This window comes from Myxine glutinosa, chromosome 7, assembly GCF_964187855.1.
Source record: "Myxine glutinosa chromosome 7, kmMyxGlut1.1, whole genome shotgun sequence".
NCBI lineage: Eukaryota > Metazoa > Chordata > Myxini > Myxiniformes > Myxinidae > Myxine > Myxine glutinosa.
Genome location: NC_136267.1, coordinates 189,076,954 through 189,098,336, shown reverse-complemented (window position 1 = coordinate 189,098,336; position 21,383 = coordinate 189,076,954). Strand labels below are relative to the sequence as shown.

General features: G+C 42.6%; 1 protein-coding gene across 1 annotated transcript in view; it reads right to left on the bottom strand.

Annotated features, from left to right (window-relative positions):
- The window catches only part of LOC137431904 (nck-associated protein 1), a 343,894-nt gene that overhangs the window by 54,402 nt on the left and 268,109 nt on the right, over nucleotides 1-21,383 (bottom strand). The window contains exons 28-30 of the mRNA XM_068123738.2: nucleotides 15,207-15,320; nucleotides 9,720-9,829; nucleotides 9,257-9,346 (exon numbers count right to left, since the gene is read on the bottom strand). Of these exons, the coding sequence (XP_067979839.1) occupies nucleotides 9,257-9,346; nucleotides 9,720-9,829; nucleotides 15,207-15,320 (314 nt within the window). The remainder of the gene's footprint in view (nucleotides 1-9,256; nucleotides 9,347-9,719; nucleotides 9,830-15,206; nucleotides 15,321-21,383) is intronic.

Genomic DNA, 21,383 nt, shown 5'->3' with positions numbered 1-21,383 from the left:
ACAATCTTAAAGGGTTCTAAGGGGTTCACGGCACTCGGTGATTTGTGAAATGTGATTTGTGTTGGCGTGATGTATCGTATCATGCTAGATACTGTTGATAACTACCGCACTGCTGCCGCTATTCCCCCGCTTCAACCCCGGACAAACCCTGCCCGAAAGCCATCGAACAAGACGCTACTTCAGGCCTCTCGTGCGTCTCGTGCGTCTCGTGCGTGCGTCTCGTCTCAGCGTGCCACGCTGGCTCGACAGGCCGAGGACGACTTTCGGTTTCGCCAACGAACCGCACGTTCCCGAACCAATTGATGACGTCACCGACTAATCACGCGTTTGCTCTACGGCGTCATTAACGTAATTGCGTGCTTCACGCGATCTCATCGGGGATTCGTTTACATTTCCATGTACCTTGGTAAACTACGTACCAAATGTCCTTTACGTAAACGACGTAAACTACGTAACGCGGCGCTACCTCAAGGTCGCGCGCCCGCGCCGTTTAGGGAGAACACGGTGACCTCGTGAAATGGTGACATTGAGCGTCGCGCCCGACTCCCTTGTCACCTGCGCAAGTAACGGGGGCACCGTACTGCCTGCTCGCCCTTGACTCTGGGCTTGTTGTTTATCGGACAGAGCTCTTGGCTCGTATCCACGCACATTTCGAGACTGCGAGACGCCTCGTCTGATTCCATTTTCCCTCTGCCCCAGACTGACTGTGACTCAGACTGACCCAGACTGTGAAGGTCGTCTGACTTCGGTATGCAGCGCGCTGCTGCAACCTCGGTGGGGGGGGGGGGGGGGGGTGGGATCCCAGGAGGTTATTGTTGCTCGCCCGGATGCCGTCCGGTATGACGACTCCCACCTCGCCCCTTGTGGGGACCCAGGATGACGTCCATGGATGTCTTTGTGTCTTTGAGTGAGTCTTTGTGTCTTTGAGTGAGTCTTTGAGTCCATGGATGGTCGATCCGAGCCATTCAATGAAGGCGTTGAATGGATGGATTGGTCGGACATCCGTGGATGGTCAATTCAATGAAGGCGTTGAATGGATGGATTGGTCGGACATCCATGGATGGTCAATCCATCCGGGACATCTAGCATGGATGGACAATCCATCCGGGGCGATGGCTGTCTTTGGGTCTCTGAGTCTTTGCGTCCGTGGATGGTCGGATCCATCCGCGGTCCGGCTGGATCCGTGCCATGCAATGAAGGCGTTGAATGGATGGATCGGTCGGACATCCGTGAATGGCCAATCCATCCGGGACATCTAGCATGGCAATCATCTCGACATCTAGACAATCCATCCGGGACAACGCTGAGACAAACAAGGTTTGTCCAGCCGGGACTCTCTCTCGGTTTGTGAATGGGACAATTCAATTCGCTTTGAATGGGACAATCCTTCCATCCGGGGCATCCTCTCGGTAGCCGGTATAGCCGATCTTCTCCGATCCTCCGCGCGCTGTACAGCAGGACAGGATTGCCATATGCATCCCGGAGGTTCTGCGCGCTTCGCTGGAGAGGCGCGTTTCGGTCGTTTTTGTCGTCCATCCGGGACGTTCTCTCGGCAGCCGGTAAAGCCGGTCTTCTCCGATCCTCCGAGCGCTGTACTGCAGGACGGGATTGCCGTATGCATCGCGGAGGTTCTGCACGCTCCGCTGGGGAGGCGCGTTCCGGTCGTTTTGTGCGTCGTCGTAATCAGCCATGCCGGTCGTCCAGGCAGCCTTCGTTGGCCGCTCGTGTCTCGTGCGAAGGATCGCTGCCAACGGTAGATTCACGTGCCGAAACAAGAGTTTGTAATGCGTATGAGCTGCCGTCAGAGGACGCTCGAGTCTCGTGATTCAACAGGGCCGCTGCCGGTGTCGAGTAACTCTCGTTATGGCTCTCATCGATTCTCTCCCTCGGCAATTCCATGACATGGACCTAACATGGATCGATCATGTACCCTTGGGAGCCTAGGCAGGTACAGACTGCAATGGACTTACTGTAATGGCCTCCTGTCATGTCATCTTACTTACTGTTACAGCTTACTGTAATTCTTTACTGTACTTGCTTACTGTAATTCCATGACATGGACCTAACATGGATCGATCATGTACCCTTGGGAGCCTAGGCAGGTACAGACTGCAATGGACTTACTGTAATGGCCTCCTGTCATGTAACCTTACTTACGGTTACAGCTTACTGTAAAGAGGCTTACTGATTTACACATGTGTTGCATTGCGACGAATGGACATTCGCTCTTCGCCAAGGTACAACGTATCCTATCTAGCTACTGTGCCGACGACCCCGCTGTAAGACTAGACTATTGTGACCCACGTGACCGTCCCTCCCTTCGCCTGATACACCCCCGCCTGAAGCAGTGAAGGCACTGAGGTGCCCCTCCGACACCTGCCTCCAGCGGCTACTCCGAAGCAGGGGGGACTCCGGGCTTGGGGATGTCGTACCCGGTAGTTTCCGAACCTGTGTTGGCAGGGTAATTTCGCCACGCTGACCGCTATGGAAGGACCGACTGACTTTAAAGGGAAATATGTCTTTAACACCCCAATAATAAAATGATGACTTCCTCAATCCATTAATGCTGACGCGCACTCGCTTCCTGCCTAGCGGCAGTATAGTTCTAACGGTGGGGAGAATGTGATGAAATTGTACCAAAGTTGAACCCAGGTTTGGTGCTCCCTTAAACCGCTGGGCGGTGTCTATAAGACCTCGGACGTCCGCGACTCGAGGCCACTCCTGCGACATCATTATACAATGCCATGTAGAATTGAATGGTACGTACCCGCCTATATTCTAGGTTTGCTTGCATTGACTGATATATTCAATCTTTCTCATATGATGCCTAGATCCTGACATGTATGTTGCTTGATGTACTTTACAGAATGATGTACAGATCTGATTGAGATTAAACCATACATATGGAACACGTTGTAAATCTGGTTGATTTCCACAACAGTGCTTAAAGGGGCATTATACCATTGTTTACATGGAGATATGTTCCTGGATAAGAGAGTGCAAATCAAAAATGTGCTAAAAGGGGTCATTACGCCATTGTTTACATGGAGATTGGAGATGTGTTCCTGGATAAGAGAGCGCAAATCAAAAATGTGCTTAAAGTGGTCATTGTACCATTGTTTACATGGAGATGTGTTCCTGGATAAGAGAGTGCAAATCAAAAATGTGCTTAAAGGGGTCATTATACCATTGTTTACATGGAGATATGTTCCTGGATAAGAGAGTGCAAATCAAAAATGTGCTTAAAGGGGTCATTATACCATTGTTTACATGGAGATGTGTTCCTGGATAAGAGAGTGCAAATCAAAAATGTGCTAAAAGGGGTCATTATACCATTGTTTACATGGAGATATGTTCCTGGATAAGAGAGTGCAAATCAAAAATGTGCTAAAAGGGGTCATTATACCATTGTTTACATGGAGATATGTTCCTGGATAAGAGAATGCGAATCAAAAATGTGCTAAAAGGGGTCATTATAACCATTGTTTACATGGAGATGTGTTCCTGGATAAGAGAGTGCAAATCAAAAATGTGCTAAAAGGGGTCATTATACCATTGTTTACATGGAGATATGTTCCTGGATAAGAGAGCGCTCATCAAAAATGTGCTAAAAGGGGTCATTATACTCTTGTTTCCATGGAGATATGTTCCTGGATAAAAGAGCGCTGATCAAAAATGTGCTAAAAGGGGTCATTATGCCATTGTTTACATGGAGATATGTTCCTGGATAAGAGAGCGCAAATCAAAAATGTGCTAAAAGGGGTCATTGTGCCATTGTTTACATGGAGATATGTTCCTGGATAAGAGAACGCTCATCAAAAATGTGCTAAAAGGGGCATTATACCATTGTTTAAATGGAGATGTGTTCCTGGATAAGAGAGCGCTCATCAAAAATGTGCTAAATGGGGCATTCTACCATTGTTTACATGGAGATGTGTTCCTGGATAAGAGAGCGTTGATCAAAAATGTGCTAAAAGGGGTCATTATACTATTGTTTACATGGAGATATGTTACTGGATAAGAGAGCGCCAATCAAAAATGTGCTAAAAGTGGCATTATAATAATAATAATAATGCATTTATTTTATATAGCGCTTTTCAGGAAGCCCAAAGACGCTTCCATTGTTTACATGGAGATGTGTTCCTGGATAGGAGAGCGTTGATCAAAAATGTGCTAAAACTGGTCAATTTTACCATTGTTTACATGGAGATATGTTCCTGGATAAGAGAGCGCAAATCAAAAATGTGCTAAAAGGGGTCATTATGCCATTGTTTACATGGAGATATGTTCCTGGATAAGAGAGCGCAAATCAAAAATGTGCTAAAAGGGGTCATTGTGCCATTGTTTACATGGAGATATGTTCCTGGTTAGAGAACGCTCATCAAAAATGTGCTAAAAGGGGCATTATACCATTGTTTACATGGAGATGTGTTCCTGGATAAGAGAGCGCTCATCAAAAATGTGCTAAAAGGGGCATTCTACCATTGTTTACATGGAGATGTGTTCCTGGATAAGAGAGCGTTGATCAAAAATGTGCTAAAAGGGGTCATTATACTATTGTTTACATGGAGATATGTTACTGGATAAGAGAGCGCCAATCAAAAATGTGCTAAAAGTGGCATTATACCATTGTTTACATGGAGATGTGTTCCTGGATAAGAGAGCGTTGATCAAAAATGTGCTAAAACTGGTCAATTTTACCATTGTTTACATGGAGATATGTTCCTGGATAAGAGAGCGCAAATCAAAAATGTGCTAAAAGGGGCATTATACCATTGTTTATATGGAGATGTGGTCCTGGATAAGAGAGCACGAATGAAAAATGTGATAAATGGGGTCCATATACTATTGTTTACATGGAGATATGTTCCCGGTTAAGAGAGCAAAAAAATGTGTGATCAAAAATGTGCTAAAAGGGGTCATTATACTATTGTTTACATGGAGATGTGTTCCAGGATAAGAGAGAGAAAATCAAAAATATGCTAAAATGGGTCATTATACCATTGTTTACATGGAGATGTGTTCCAGGATAAGAGAGCGCGAATCAAAAATGTGCTAAAAGGGGTCATTATAACCATTGTATACATGGAGATGTGTTCCAGGATAAGAGAGAGAAAATCAAAAATGTGCTAAAATGGGTCATTATACCATTGTTTACATGGAGATGTGTTCCAGGATAAGAGAGCGCGAATCAAAAATGTGCTAAAAGGGGTCATTATAACCATTGTTTACATGGAGATGTGTTCCTGTATAAGAGAGCGCTAATCAAAAATTGTGCTAAAAGGGGTCATTATACCATTGTTTACATGGAGATATGTTCCTGGATAAGAGAGCGCTCATCAAAAATGTGCCAAAAGGGGTCATTATACCATTGTTTACATGGAGATGTGTTCCTTGATAAGAGAGTGCGAATCAAAAATGTACTAAAAGGGGTCATTATACCATTGTTTGCATGGAGATGTGTTCCTGCATAAGAGAGCGCTAATCAAAAATGTGCTAAAAGGGGTCATTATACAATTGGTTACATGGAGATGTGTTCGTGGATAAGAGAGTGCAAATCAAAAATGTGCTAAAAGGGGTCATTATACCATTGTTTACATGGAGATATGTTCCTGGAAAAGAGAGTGCTCATGAAAAATGTGCTAAAAGGGGTCATTATACCATTGTTTACGTGGAGATATGTTCCTAAATAAGAGAATGCTAATCAAAAATGTGCTAAAAGGGGTCATTATACCATTGTTTACATGGAGATATGTTCCTAAATAAGAGAGTGCAAATCAAAAATGTGCTTAAAGGGGCATTATACCATTGTTTACATGGAGATATGTTCCTGGAAAAGAGAGTGCAAATCAAAAATGTGCTAAAAGGGGTCATTACGCCATTGTTTACATGGAGATTGGAGATGTGTTCCTGGATAAGAGCGCGCAAATCAAAAATGTGCTTAAAGTGATCATTGTACCATTGTTTACATGGAGATGTGTTCCTGGATAAGAGAGTGCAAATCAAAAATGTGCTTAAAGGGGTCATTATACCATTGTTTACATGGAGATATGTTCCTGGATAAGAGAGTGCAAATCAAAAATGTGCTTAAAGGGGTCATTATACCATTGTTTACATGGAGATGTGTTCCTGGATAAGAGAGTGCAAATCAAAAATGTGCTAAAAGGGGTCATTATACCATTGTTTACATGGAGATATGTTTCTGGATAAGAGAGTGCAAATCAAAAATGTGCTAAAAGGGGTCATTATACCATTGTTTACATGGAGATATGTTCCTGGATAAGAGAATGCGAATCAAAAATGTGCTAAAAGGGGTCATTATAACCATTGTTTACATGGAGATGTGTTCCTGGATAAGAGAGTGCAAATCAAAAATGTACTAAAAGGGGTCATTATACCATTGTTTGCATGGAGATGTGTTCCTGCATAAGAGAGCGCTAATCAAAAATGTGCTAAAAGGGGTCATTATACAATTGGTTACATGGAGATGTGTTCGTGGATAAGAGAGTGCAAATCAAAAATGTGCTAAAAGGGGTCATTATACCATTGTTTACATGGAGATATGTTCCTGGAAAAGAGAGTGCTCATGAAAAATGTGCTAAAAGGGGTCATTATACCATTGTTTACGTGGAGATATGTTCCTAAATAAGAGAATGCTAATCAAAAATGTGCTAAAAGGGGTCATTATACCATTGTTTACATGGAGATATGTTCCTAAATAAGAGAGTGCAAATCAAAAATGTGCTTAAAGGGGCATTATACCATTGTTTACATGGAGATATGTTCCTGGAAAAGAGAGTGCAAATCAAAAATGTGCTAAAAGGGGTCATTACGCCATTGTTTACATGGAGATTGGAGATGTGTTCCTGGATAAGAGCGCAAATCAAAAATGTGCTTAAAGTGATCATTGTACCATTGTTTACATGGAGATGTGTTCCTGGATAAGAGAGTGCAAATCAAAAATGTGCTTAAAGGGGTCATTATACCATTGTTTACATGGAGATATGTTCCTGGATAAGAGAGTGCAAATCAAAAATGTGCTTAAAGGGGTCATTATACCATTGTTTACATGGAGATGTGTTCCTGGATAAGAGAGTGCAAATCAAAAATGTGCTAAAAGGGGTCATTATACCATTGTTTACATGGAGATATGTTTCTGGATAAGAGAGTGCAAATCAAAAATGTGCTAAAAGGGGTCATTATACCATTGTTTACATGGAGATATGTTCCTGGATAAGAGAATGCGAATCAAAAATGTGCTAAAAGGGGTCATTATAACCATTGTTTACATGGAGATGTGTTCCTGGATAAGAGAGTGCAAATCAAAAATGTGCTAAAAGGGGTCATTATACCATTGTTTACATGGAGATATGTTCCTGGATAAGAGAGCGCTCATCAAAAATGTGCTAAAAGGGGTCATTATACTCTTGTTTCCATGGAGATATGTTCCTGGATAAAAGAGCGCTGATCAAAAATGTGCTAAAAGGGGTCATTATGCCATTGTTTACATGGAGATATGTTCCTGGATAAGAGAGCGCAAATCAAAAATGTGCTAAAAGGGGTCATTGTGCCATTGTTTACATGGAGATATGTTCCTGGATAAGAGAACGCTCATCAAAAATATGCTAAAAGGGGCATTATGCCATTGTTTACATGGAGATATGTTCCTGGATAAGAGAGCGTTGATCAAAAATGTGCTAAAAGGGGTCATTATACTATTGTTTACATGGAGATATGTTACTGGATAAGAGAGCGCCAATCAAAAATGTGCTAAAAGTGGCATTATACCATTGTTTACATGGAGATGTGTTCCTGGATAAGAGAGCGTTGATCAAAAATGTGCTAAAACTGGTCAATTTTACCATTGTTTACATGGAGATATGTTCCTGGATAAGAGAGCGCAAATCAAAAATGTGCTAAAAGGGGTCATTATGCCATTGTTTACATGGAGATATGTTCCTGGATAAGAGAGCGCAAATCAAAAATGTGCTAAAAGGGGTCATTGTGCCATTGTTTACATGGAGATATGTTCCTGGATAAGAGAACGCTCATCAAAAATGTGCCAAAAGGGGCATTATAACATTGTTTACATGGAGATGTGTTCCTGGATAAGAGAGCACAAATGAAAAATGTGATAAATGGGGTCCATATACTATTGTTTACATGGAGATATGTTCCCGGTTAAGAGAGCAAAAAAATGTGTGATCAAAAATGTGCTAAAAGGGGTCATTATACTATTGTTTACATGGAGATGTGTTCCAGGATAAGAGAGAGAAAATCAAAAATGTGCTAAAAGGGGTCATTATACTATTGTTTACATGGAGATGTGTTCCAGGATAAGAGAGAGAAAATCAAAAATGTGCTAAAATGGGTCATTATACCATTGTTTACATGGAGATGTGTTCCTGGATAAGAGAGCGCTAATCAAAAATGTACTAAAAGGGGTCATTTTACCATTGTTTACATGGAGATGTGTTCCTGGATAAGAGAGCGCTCATCAAAAATGTACTAAAAGGGGTCATTATACCATTGTTTACATGGAGATGTTCCTGGATAAGAGAGCGCTAATCCAAAATGTACTAAAAGGGGTCATTATACCATTGTTTACATGGAGATGTGTTCCTGGATAAGAGAGCAATGAATGAATGATCGTTTTCAGACCATTTTCCCCGCTGGAGCGGGGGTTAGCCTTGCGGGCCCCATGACAATCATGGTTCCCTGTTTGAGGCAATGTTTTTATGGCCGGATGCCCTTCCTGACGCCAACCGTTAGTCGCCTCTTACGATGCGCAGGTATATGGTGTACCTATTCTAAACTGGGGTACACACCGGGATCATTCATCCCAGCAGGCTGGTACTCAAACGCAAGCTGGTCCTGGATAAGAGAGCGCAAATCAAAAATGCGGTAAAGGATCTGGACCTGAACCACCATCGAATCGGCTTGTTCTGGGCACTTAATCAGCTCATCCACCAAGTTTTGTCACAAGTCGTCCACAACTTTTTGAAATATCTTTCCATATATCGTCACTGGCCCTATCACGCAATGGTGAAGAATCACTAAATTTTTTTCAATTCTCGTATCCACATGTGTCTTCAGATAGTCACCAAATTTTGTCCGAATCCGTCTTCAACATTTTGAGATATCCTGTTTTCCAACAAATGGACAGACAGACAGGGGTGAAAACATAACCTCCATCTACCTTCGGTGTTGGAGGCAAATACTACAACCTGAATATATTTGCATCTCTATCACATACCAGGTCCAATAGAAGGTAGACAGACTCTCGGTTTCTAGTTGTCAGCTTGTCCGTTTCTTGACCAATTTTGAGCAAGCTGGATGATGCCAGCTAATGGGGAAAAACAACCATTACTGCGATTAGTTCACGAGTTCCACAACATCATGTCAAAATAAATATTAAAGAAGCATTCCTTTCCCAAAACAATATTGCAGATAATAATGTGGTTGTCCATAAAATTGGTGCATATCCAAGATGAACACTAAAATTGCAATGAAACAAACACCAGGACAATACTGTGCCATGTGCAAGGATGAGCCATCGTATTTTAGTTAACACAAACACGTTTTATAATTGTGTAATTTTTAAAATCCCTGCACACTCTGTGACCAAGAGTGCTCTCTGACCAAGAGTGCACCGTGTTTGTAAAGTGCCACTCTTTCAAAGGACGTCTGGTTCCACATCAGTGTTCATAAAAACTTACGGCAAGGAATTCTTTGAGTCTCTCCTCCACGTTGCCTTTATTGATTGTGAATAGGGCCGCTGCCAGCTGGTTTATGGCTGTAGCCAAACAGTGGATGTTGTTCTGGTGACCTAAATAAAAGCCAAACATGTAAAAACAAATGTGCATTATGTGCCACAATCATTACGTGTAACAATCATTACGAGTAACAATCATTACGAGTAACAATCATTATGTGTAACAATCATTATGTGCAACAATCATTACGTGTAACAATCATTATGTGTAACAATCATTACGTGTAACAATCATTATGTGTAACAATCATTATGTGTAACAATCATTATGTGTAACAATCATTATGTGTAACAATCATTACGAGTAACAATCATTATGTGTAACAATCATTATGTGCAACAATCATTACGTGTAACAATCATTATGTGTAACAATCATTACGTGTAACAATCATTATGTGTAACAATCAATCATTATGTGTAACAATCAATCATTATGTGTAACAATCATTATGTAACAATCATTATGTGTAACAATCATTATGCATAACAAAACGATGAGAACAACACGACTTCACGACTTAGCCCATGAATTGCAATCCTTGACTGAAATAGGGGGTGGGAGGGTGGACACTTGAAAAAAATAACACACACACACACACACACACACACACACACACACACACACACACACACACACACACACACACACACACACACACACACACACACACACACACACACACACACACACACACACACACACACACACACACCAATGGTTAGTGCTTCAGGGCTAGTTATGTAACAGAATGAGACCTCGCTGGATTCACGTGAGGTCAGCCTGGAAACTGGAATGGAGACGATAGGCAGTCACCTGTGAGGTACAGTGTGAGCAGTGTGCCAGGTGTCCAAGGGCAGGTTTATTCTGCAATCTCTCCTTCTGAATGGCAGTAAAGATTTCCAGGCCATCTCTGTGCACCGATAGCCACAGGCCTCTCGTTTAAGCCATTTTGTACCATGCCAACTCATCAACCTTGAAGTTATTCAGGTCTTGTTCTCCACCTCAACCATAGCCCGTGGACAGGGCATCTCTGCAGCAACCATCCAAATATGAGCTGCATAGGGCTCATGTGATCATTCATCCTCATCACATGAGCTATCCATCACAGTCTGTATTCAGCAGAATTCCCTCCAAAGACCAGTGATCAAATCCAAAAGACTTCCTGATTTGCTCTATTTCCATGTGCTTCTTTATCTGCTGTTCTCTGGTGATGCCAATGATGCCCTGAATTTACAAATTATGGAAAACCCCAAAGCTTCTTGGTGATCTTACTCCTGTCGAGGATTCACAGAGAAGCACTCTTAAGACTAAAGTGATACTAACTGCTTCATGGTGCCTGAAAGATCCCTTAAAAGACCCCTACATCTAGTACACCTACAGCTCTTGAAGCACAATCCATAATCCATTGTATGTCTTTCCACATCCCTACTACTGTTTGTCTTATTAACTCAGTTAACACCACAACGGTTCTCTTACCATATAGGCAAGTTGTTACCATACACCAACCCTGCCTTGCTTCCAAAGCCTCTGCCAATGACATGAAAGGCCTCTCAACACCCAAGTTACTGACTTTCTCAACTGTCGGAGCTAACACATGGCTCTCAACACACAAGTTACTGACTTTCTCAACTGTCGGAGCTAACACATGGCTCTCAACACACAAGTTACTGACTTTCTCAACTGTCAGAGCTAACACATGGCTCTCAACACACAAGTTACTGACTTTCTCAACTGTCGGAGCTAACACATGGCTCTCAACACACAAGTTACTGACTTTCTCAACTGTCGGAGCTAACACATGGCTCTCAACACACAAGTTACTGACTTTCTCAACTGTCGGAGCTAACACAGGGCTCTCAACACACAAGTTACTGACTTTCTCAACTGTCGGAGCAAACACATGGCTCTCAACACACAAGTTACTGACTTTCTCAACTGTCGGAGCTAACACATGGCTCTCAACACACAAGTTACTGACTTTCTCAACTGTCGGAGCTAACACAGGGCTCTCAACACACAAGTTACTGACTTTCTCAACTGTCGGAGCTAACACATGGCTCTCAACACACAAGTTACTGACTTTCTCAACTGTCGGAGCTAACACATGACTCTCAACACACAAGTTAGTGACTTTCTCAACTGTCGGAGCTAACACATGGCTCTCAACACACAAGTTACTGACTTTCTCAACTGTCAGAGCTAACACATGGCTCTCAACACACAAGTTACTGACTTTCTCAACTGTCGGAGCTAACACATGGCTCTCAACACACAAGTTACTGACTTTCTCAACTGTCGGAGCTAACACATGGCTCTCAACACACAAATTACTGACTTTCTCAACTGTCAGAGCTAACACATGGCTCTCAACACACAAGTTACTGACTTTCTCAACTGTCAGAGCAAACACATGGCTCTCAACACACAAGTTACTGACTTTCTCAACTGTCGGAGCTAACACATGGCTCTCAACACACAAGTTACTGACTTTCTCAACTGCCGGAGCTAACACATGGCTCTCAACAGAATACTCTCATCTCCTCTCCCTGTCAAGGGTGGAGTGCCAAAAGCAGCGTCTTGGGCCCAGTCCTAATCATCACCTTCAACAATCTTTCTGACTCGATGGAAAATCCTTTTTATCTCCTTGCTGATGACACCACTCTCTGCCTTAGCATGCGTCATCCTTCAGATAGCAGGCAGCAGTCTCTTCAGAAATTGATAGAAGCACGCTCTGGTCCTCTACACTTGGAATATGTCTTTCAACCCTGACAAATCTGACACGCTGACCATCTGGAAAACTCTCCCATATAATTCCTTACGAATCCTCTTCAAGTTGAATCACTCAAACGTTTAGGTTTCACTATCACCCATGATCCTTAGCCTGGTGTTGGCTTAGCGGTTAGGGTGCAGACTTGGGATCCTAGGATCCTGGGTTTGAATCCCGGTTGATCGCTGAATTGCCGCCAGGGGGGTTGACTCAGCCTGTCAACCTCCCGAGGTCGGCAAATTGAGTACCAGCTTGCTGGGATGAATGATCCAGGTGTGTACCCCGATTTAGAATAGGTACACCGTATCCTTGCGCATCGTAAGAGGCGAATGGAGGTTGGCATCAGGAAGGGCATCCGGCCATAAAAACATTGCCGCAAACTGGGAACCATGATTGTCATGGGGCCCGCAAGGCTAGCCTCCGCTCTAGCGGGGAAAAATGGCCTTAAAACGATCATTCATTCATTCATTTCATCACCCATGATCTTTCTTGGGCAAACCACATTTCTAAATCGGTCTCCAAAACCAGCCAAATGTGCATCTTCCATCATGCAAGGTCTTTCCTTGGCAGACCTGAACTTTTATCTACTTACAAGGAAGGCCTTCATCTGCATCTTGATGGAATACTGCCCTCACCTGTATGCCATCCCCACTCTTGGTATCTCCTGTGATGAAGCTGAATCTCTGGACCTATCACTGTTACAGTGCGTCGAGGTCGAGGTGGGTGGTCTCTGTCTTCTAACACCTCCCTTTTGGCCTTGCTCCTCCTAAAATGCAGTTGAAACTGCTAAAATCCAGACTCACTACTCACCTCCACTTATTTGTTCCTCTTTTTTCTTACCTGGAGAATCAACTTCCTCTGTCTCTTCCATGTCATTCTTCCCTCCAGGGCTTTAGGACAGCTGTTCACCACCATCTCAGGTCATCCCCCCATCCACAACCACCACTAACCCTCCCCAACCCCAATTGTTTTTGAGTTTACAGCTTTTCCTTCCACTTTTGTGATGAACATTTTGAGGCTGAAGCCATCTTGTGTCCTCACATTGCCCACATTCTTCCCCAGGTACCTTGTCCCTCCAAGTCTTCCTTTATTTTGTCCCTCAACCCTGCTGACTGTTGTTGGTATTGTTACGTGCTCCTCCCCAAACCCCGGTCAGGGTGTACCTCCGAGCCCCGAGAGGAGTCACGGCAGAAAGATGTGTTATTCTGTATGTCAAAGATCAATGGTGAAGCCACACCAATTGTTACCAACAAACAAATTTTGTATTAAGATCACACAAGAATAACAGTACAACAATAATAGTCATCAAAAGTACAATCAATATATATCATTCCTATGATGGTACCATCAGGTTCATACAATATAACTCACTGTGCTCCAAGTGAGCGAAAAGAAGAACATTCCCAATGTCTCTATTCCAAGCTTCAAGCCAATGTTGATTCCGGTTTCACGCCAAAGTCGATCCGCTCCAGCGATCGTCAGAACGATGTCCAATCGAGACCAGAATCCCGTTCGGATGACAGTCACAGTCCCACTGCCAAAGCTGCGCAAAGGCACCCTCCAGGCGACTGGGAAATCCAAAGGCGCCCTCCACGCGACTGGGAAATCACACCCTCGGGTATGGACGTTTCACGGCTCCCAATCGGCGAACCGCAGATTTTCCACTCAAAAACCACGTCTCACACACACACACACACACACACACACACACACCAGATCCACGTCTGAATGCGGTGACAATGATTAAAGCGAGGCGAAAAACCTTGCGATGCGCAAAGCACGCGAGTCAAAATGGCCGACGGCCCGTTCTCGTGGCGTAACGGCACTCCAACGATTCTCTTCGGAATCGACCGCAAAACCTGGCACGCAGGTTGATCTGTCACAGCGATAACAACTCTGTCGCAGGAATCCCTCTCCCGGGAAACCCAAAGTTCACTCGTGACTCTCGTTCGGCAACGTTCGCTCCAGACCTCAAAGCAACTAGGCTTCTTCTCCGACTCACCCGCTCCGCCTTCTCCTCCTCCTCCTCTTCCTCTTCCTCTTTGTCGTCGTCCGGTTCCGGTTTCATTTAAAACATTAAGTTTTTTACCTTTTGAAAATAGTAACCTCTATTTCCCTCAAACGACAACAATAATAGTACATGGAATCAAAAATGTTTACAGTGGATGAAAACCACAACAACGGAAGGGACGAATCCGTAAACAGTATGTTCCCCACATTATGGAGGAGGAGGAGGAGGTCCCTCTTCCTATTGTTATTTTATTTCCGTTACGTCCTGATCCATTCTGTGTTCTTTCTACCCCCTCCATGAGATTCAAATCTGTATACAAAAAACAAAAACAATCCAAAAGCATTTTAATGGAATTGGAGATGCAAGACTGAAACCCCAACCTGGATGATCAACCAAAAACATTACTCTATAAATAGCGAATCAAACATAATGTCAAAAGTACATTTATTTTTAATGAGTTCAATAGAATGTTGTTCATAGCCGTGGGAAGCAAGCAGGAGCTGATATTTCATACATTAACCCTCGATCAGAGCAAACGATGGAACCTGGATTGGGGGTAGGGGAGTTTATGAAGGGGTGTGGAATTGATGATTGGGGGGGGGGGGGTACAGGTAGTGGAGGAGGGAGGGGGAGATTGAATGCAACAAACCTTCCAGTGTGGGGCTGTACTGAGAGGTAGGCAAGCTTGCTAAAGATGGCAGCGAAACTGCTACAAACACCATGAGCAGGCAGGCAAACTTGTACTCATCCTCTGCATTTGATTCTGCAAAAATCAAATTAATACACAAACCCTGAAGAAGAATGGCAAATAGACATTGGACGATAGCGCAACAGTAACACAGTAATATCTAGAGAGTTCATAGAACACGATACCCCACACAGTGTTTGAGTGTATACAGGAGGGCCTTGCCGTACCCAGGGTTTACGTTCTTGAAAATCTCCATCAACCACAAATTCCCAAACTTAGGGGGTAATGGGGAAAATAGAGTTTGGGACTTTAACTTGAGACGTTGGCCAAACATTACCCTTCATGAACACGTTTGTACATTGTTTTGTGCTATTTATTTTCATGAATAAAATAGTTATTAAGAACATCAAATAAAGTATTATTTTATTGAGTTATTAATAACATGAAATGTATCTTTAATAATAATGATGATAAACTTGACCAAATAACACGATGGCGATGTTGATGATGGCGACAATAAACACGAGTTGATGGACAAGATGATGATGTTGGAGAGTTTGAGGGGTTTATTAGGTGAATGTTCATAAATGTGCACTGCATATATGTACATATACGTTCATACATGTAAACTGCATAATGCACATATACGTTCATACATGTGCACTGCATATATACACATATACGTTCATACATGTACACTGCATATATGCACATATACGTTCATACATGAACACTGCATATATGCACATATACGTTCATACATGTACACTGCATATATGCACATATACGTTCATACATGCACACTGCATATATGCACATGTACGTTCATACATATACACTGCATATATGTACAAATACGTTCATACATGTGCACTGCATATATGTACATATACGTTCATACATGTGCACTGCATATATGCACATATACGTTCATTCATGTACACTGCATATATGTACATATACGTTCATACATGTACACTGCATACATGCACATATACGTTCATACATGTGCACTGCATATATGCACATATACGTTCATACATGTACACTGCATATATGTACATATACGTTCATACATGGACACTGCATACATGTACACTGCATATATGCACATATACGTTCATACATGTGCACTGCATATATGTACATATACGTTCATACATGAACACTGCATATATGCACATACACGTTCATACATGTACACTGCATATATGCACATATACGTTCATACATGTACACTGCAAATATGCACATACACGTTTACATGTGCACTGCATATATGCACATATACGTTCATACATGTACACTGCATATATGCACATATACGTTCATACATGTACATACACACCCCTAACCCCAATGAATGCATACATTTTAATTAATTAGGTGAACAAATGTTGAAAATAGTTCGCCAACCCACGTTTATTTGAGCAAATTGACCGCAATGTGCAAATCTTGCCTCAATAAATTCATCCTGGTAACCAAGAAAGCAAATCCAAGAAAGGGAAACCGACATATGGCAAGCCCTCCCCGTAGACGCCCTTAGGGCCCCATTTGTAGGTCACCTGGAACGTAGTTCCGGGTAGCTTATGCAATAGCGCGTTGTCCGTCCGTCAGTCCGTAAGCACTTGCACCTTCTCCGAAACCGCTGATGGGATTGCGACCAAACTTGGCACAAATGATATTTGGTATGTTGCAACTCAAGTTTGTTCACAGCACTAAAAATTGGTGTCAAAGGGGGGTTTACGAGGGGTCAAAGTAGGCCAGCTTTGATCTCCCCCCCCCCCCCCCCACCCCCCAAAATAGGTATTTGCTTTCTTCTCTGAAACTACACACACAATTTCGATGAAACTTGATCACAACCTTCACCACCCATGATGTACCAAAGTTTGTTCACGGAATTTAACAAAATCGGGCCCATGCATCTTGTTTTTTGGGGTTCGGGGGGGGGGGGGGGGGGGGTTCCCTCCGGAAAATTGGTATTTGCTTTATTCTCAGAAACTACACACAGCTTTGATGAAACTTGACTACAGCCTTCATCACCTGCGACGTACATAAAATGTTTTACCAACATCAATTGTCACACCAATGTTTGTTCACAGCATTAAAAAACAGGATTGAAGGGGGTGTGCGAGGTACCCTCTAAAATAGGTATTTTCTCTCCTCTCCAAAATGACGCACACACTTTTGATAAAACTTGATCACAACCTTCATGTTCACAGCATTACAAATATTGGGGTCTAAGAGGGCTATAGGGTGTGGTGGTTGGCCCCAAAATAAGGATTTTTTGTTTAGAGTAATGAACACGATTAAATAATTAAATTGATCAATGTGGGAAAATTACACGCCCAGACCAGGAATTGAACCCGGGTCCTCTGGTGACCGTACCTGTGCTCTGCCATCTGAGCTATCTGGGCAATCCTGACTGAGCATGGAATTGTCCAACACATATGATTGTCACTCTCCGTCAATGCTTCCGGGTCACGCGCTGCCAACCATAGGAGCACCGACGACGGACATAGGAGCACGAGAGGGTCATCCTCCAATGGGGGGACAAATCCATGTCCTCTATATTTGTTTGTTTGTTTAAAGTCTTATGATTATGTTCGTATAATTGTACCTGCTGCCCTGTCTTTTAGCAACCATTGCAGTTGGTTTCAAATCCCGTGATATTGTTCAAAAATACCTTTAGTCGGTGTAGTGTACTGCTTTATTCTTACAGGTGAGCACCCAGGGGTATTGCCCCTGTTGCTATCATTCCCGTTGCTCCAATAATCACTGGTACAATTTTGGCGCTCTTCAGCATCTCGGATGTTTTCACTTCATTTTTGAGATCTTGGCATTTGGTAATTTTGTCAAAAAAGGCCAAAATCGCTCGGGACTTACACCTCAATTAGCAATGCCTTCTTTCCTTTTTTATGTCTGAGTACTATATCCGGTCGCAAGAGTTTGTTTTCAATGTTCACACTTGATGGGATCATCAGCTAATAAGTGGGCATTACTTCCTTGTTTTCAGTGATTGCTTTTGCTTCATGTTTCCATGAGTTTTCTGGAACTGGGATATTGCAATTTCTGCAGTTGTGCCAGTGGATTACTTGGCATACCTTGTTGTGCCTTTGTGTGTACAGCTGTTCTGACATGAGTTGTTTACATCCAGACAGGACGTGGCTCATACTTTGTTTCTACCTTGCAGAACCCACACTTGTCCGATTGACTCAGCCCCGCCATTTTCTTAAAGCCATTCGTGTAGTTTGCTTGGTCTTTGGCATTAATAATGATTTGTTCTCCATCCCAATTGAGCTGACCTCTTTTTAGCCATTATGCTGGCAGGAGAGACGCTCATTTGACATACATATGGAGACGGTACAATACTTTATTGTGCCGAAGCTTTAGTGGGGGTTGCTCACAGTGTGGTATAAAATTGTGGAGCATTGTAATGTGCACTTAGCACAGCCGTGCATGGAAGGGGATGGGAGTACAGGGCAAATGGCTCAACCGCATTTGGATACAGAATATAAAGTCTCGTTGTAAATACCGGAATTACAATAAGTGGCACCAAATTAATGAATGCAGATGCATATTAATTGATGTGTAAACAGTAAACCAAATTTTTCAAAGTGTTTTATAAAACCAACCAGTTGAGTTTGGACCATAGAAATTCATGAAATGCGCTAAAACACATCTGGAAATAACAATTTAGTCAGCATTTCACTTTCCAAGTTCAATGAAACTTCTGCGTTTTCGGCCAAGAGATACACAACTGGAAGAGCAGACATCTGGTATGAACATCACTTCGCTTGTTTCATCAACAGATTATTCCTTCAAAGGTCAAATTATTTAACCCATTTTAAGGTCATCTCCTCTCGATTGTCGAAGAGATGAACATAAAATCGGTCCGTTCGTTAACTTTTGCTCTTTTTGCTGCTCCTTCCTTTTCACTTGGTTGATCGTTCTGGTACTTGCCAAATGAATACAAGGCCGTAGCCCGTACAATCGCTCAGGCTTTGATTTTTCAATTTCGGATCATGGGGGCTCACTTGAGGATGAGGGGTTGGGGGTAACCCACAAAATTCGGATCTATTTTTCGGCAGATTCGGCAGATGCTTAGGTAGGCCAATCAGATACGTTCAAATGTTTGAAAAATCCAATGATACTCAAAATACATGTTTCTGAATATATATTGCTTGTTCGTTAAGACTGAATATAATATACTTTATTGTTAACACAAAGCAAAAAAATAAGATATATTCTTAAAAGTCAAACAAAAAGTAAAAAAAAAATGTGTAAAAGTTAACATGAATGGATCATTAAAAAAAAAAATCAAGGCTATAAAAATGATCGACATTGATTGCATTTTCACAACACAATCACAATGTCCAAGTGTGTTTGTAATGTTCCTTGAAAAGGACAATAGGCTAAGATCATTTGGCCTCCACACCAACATAGACCTTCGGTAAGGACTAAGGAGTGCGTGCACGCTTCGATGTTGAGGAAAACCTTTCAAACAGACACTGATGTAATTGGACGCTCTCCAATTGACGATAACAGATGAAACTAGAACGACACTCAGTAGAGAGCATCATACCTCCTCCACCTGTTTGGCCATATCTCCCAATGGTGAAGAATCACTTTAAAAATTATACTAGCACGATCCGGATCCAGATCTTCACCAAAATTGAATCGATTCTTCCTCATCACACACAACATGTCCACACAGTTTCGTCCAAATCCATCCACAACTTTTTGAGATATCCTGCTATGCATCGTTTTTGTCCCTATCGCCCAATGGTGAAGAATCACTTTAAAATTCTAGTAGCCGAATCCGAATCTGGATCTTCTCCAAAATCTAATCATTTCCTCCTTGTCACGTACGCTACATCTCTCCCAAATTTCGTCTGAATCTGTCCACAACTTTTTGAGATATTTTGTTCACAAACGGACAAAAATTAACAGGGGTGAAAACATAACCTCCATCCACCTTTGGTGGCAGAGGTAAATACAACCCTAATGACTGCAAAAATATGAGAAAAATATAAAACAAAATATCAACAAATAGACACAAACAACTGGGAAAATGGTAAAAGAGCATGAAGGTATGAAAAAAAGAGTTGGACAGATTGGGCACAGACAAAGAAGGCTCATTGGAATGGCTAAGAAGAGGTCAGCTCAACGGGGATGGAGAGCGAATCATTATTAATGACCAAGATCAAGGACTCTACCCCAATGGCTTTAACAAAATGGCAGGACTAAGTCAATCAGACAATGCAGGTTCTGCAAGGTAGAAACAGAAAGTAAGAGTCACCTCCCGTCGGATATAAAAACAAACAACAAAAAAAACATGTCAGAGCAGCTGTACACCCAAAGGCACAACAAGGTAGGTTGGGTAATCCACTGGCACATTTGCAAAAGTCTCAATATTCGAGTGTCAGAAAACTCATGAAACCATGAACCAAAAGCAATCATTGAAAACAAGGCGGTAATGCTCACGTATGACCTAATGATCCTATCCAGTGTAAACATAGAAAACAATACATTGTGACCTGAGGTACAAAAAGAAAAGAAGGCATTGCCAATCGAGGTGTCAGTGCCCAGCAATTTTGGCCTAAACAACGCAGAACTCAAGAAAATGACCAACTACCAAGACACAATCTGTCAATTTCCCGACCCGGATCTCAGTCAACGGAGCATCTTCTCTTCTGGATTTGGTTATGACAAACTTCCCTGAAAATGTCTGCTGCTCTTCTTCTGCTCCAATCGGCTCATCTGATCATGTGCTTGTCAAAGTGGACATCTCTCTGACCATTCTCAGAGAGCCTCCTCAGCGTCGACGAGTCTGGCATTTCACTCAGGCCAACTGGCACGGTCTTCAAGCAGCCATCAATCATCTGGACTGGTCTCCCATCTCTACCGCCTCTGACATCAACTCATCCTGGGAATTCTTTCAAAGTAAATTGCTCTCTCTCATGCACAGATTTATACCATCTCGTCTTCAGTTGTCATACCCTTCCTCCCGTCCATGGTACACGGAATCTTGTGGTGAGGCTGTTGCCCTGAAACAACTTGCTTTCGTCTCCTGGAAAGCAAATCCAACGGAAGGAAATCTCATTTCCTTTCACAAAGCCCGAAACAAGTGTGTGT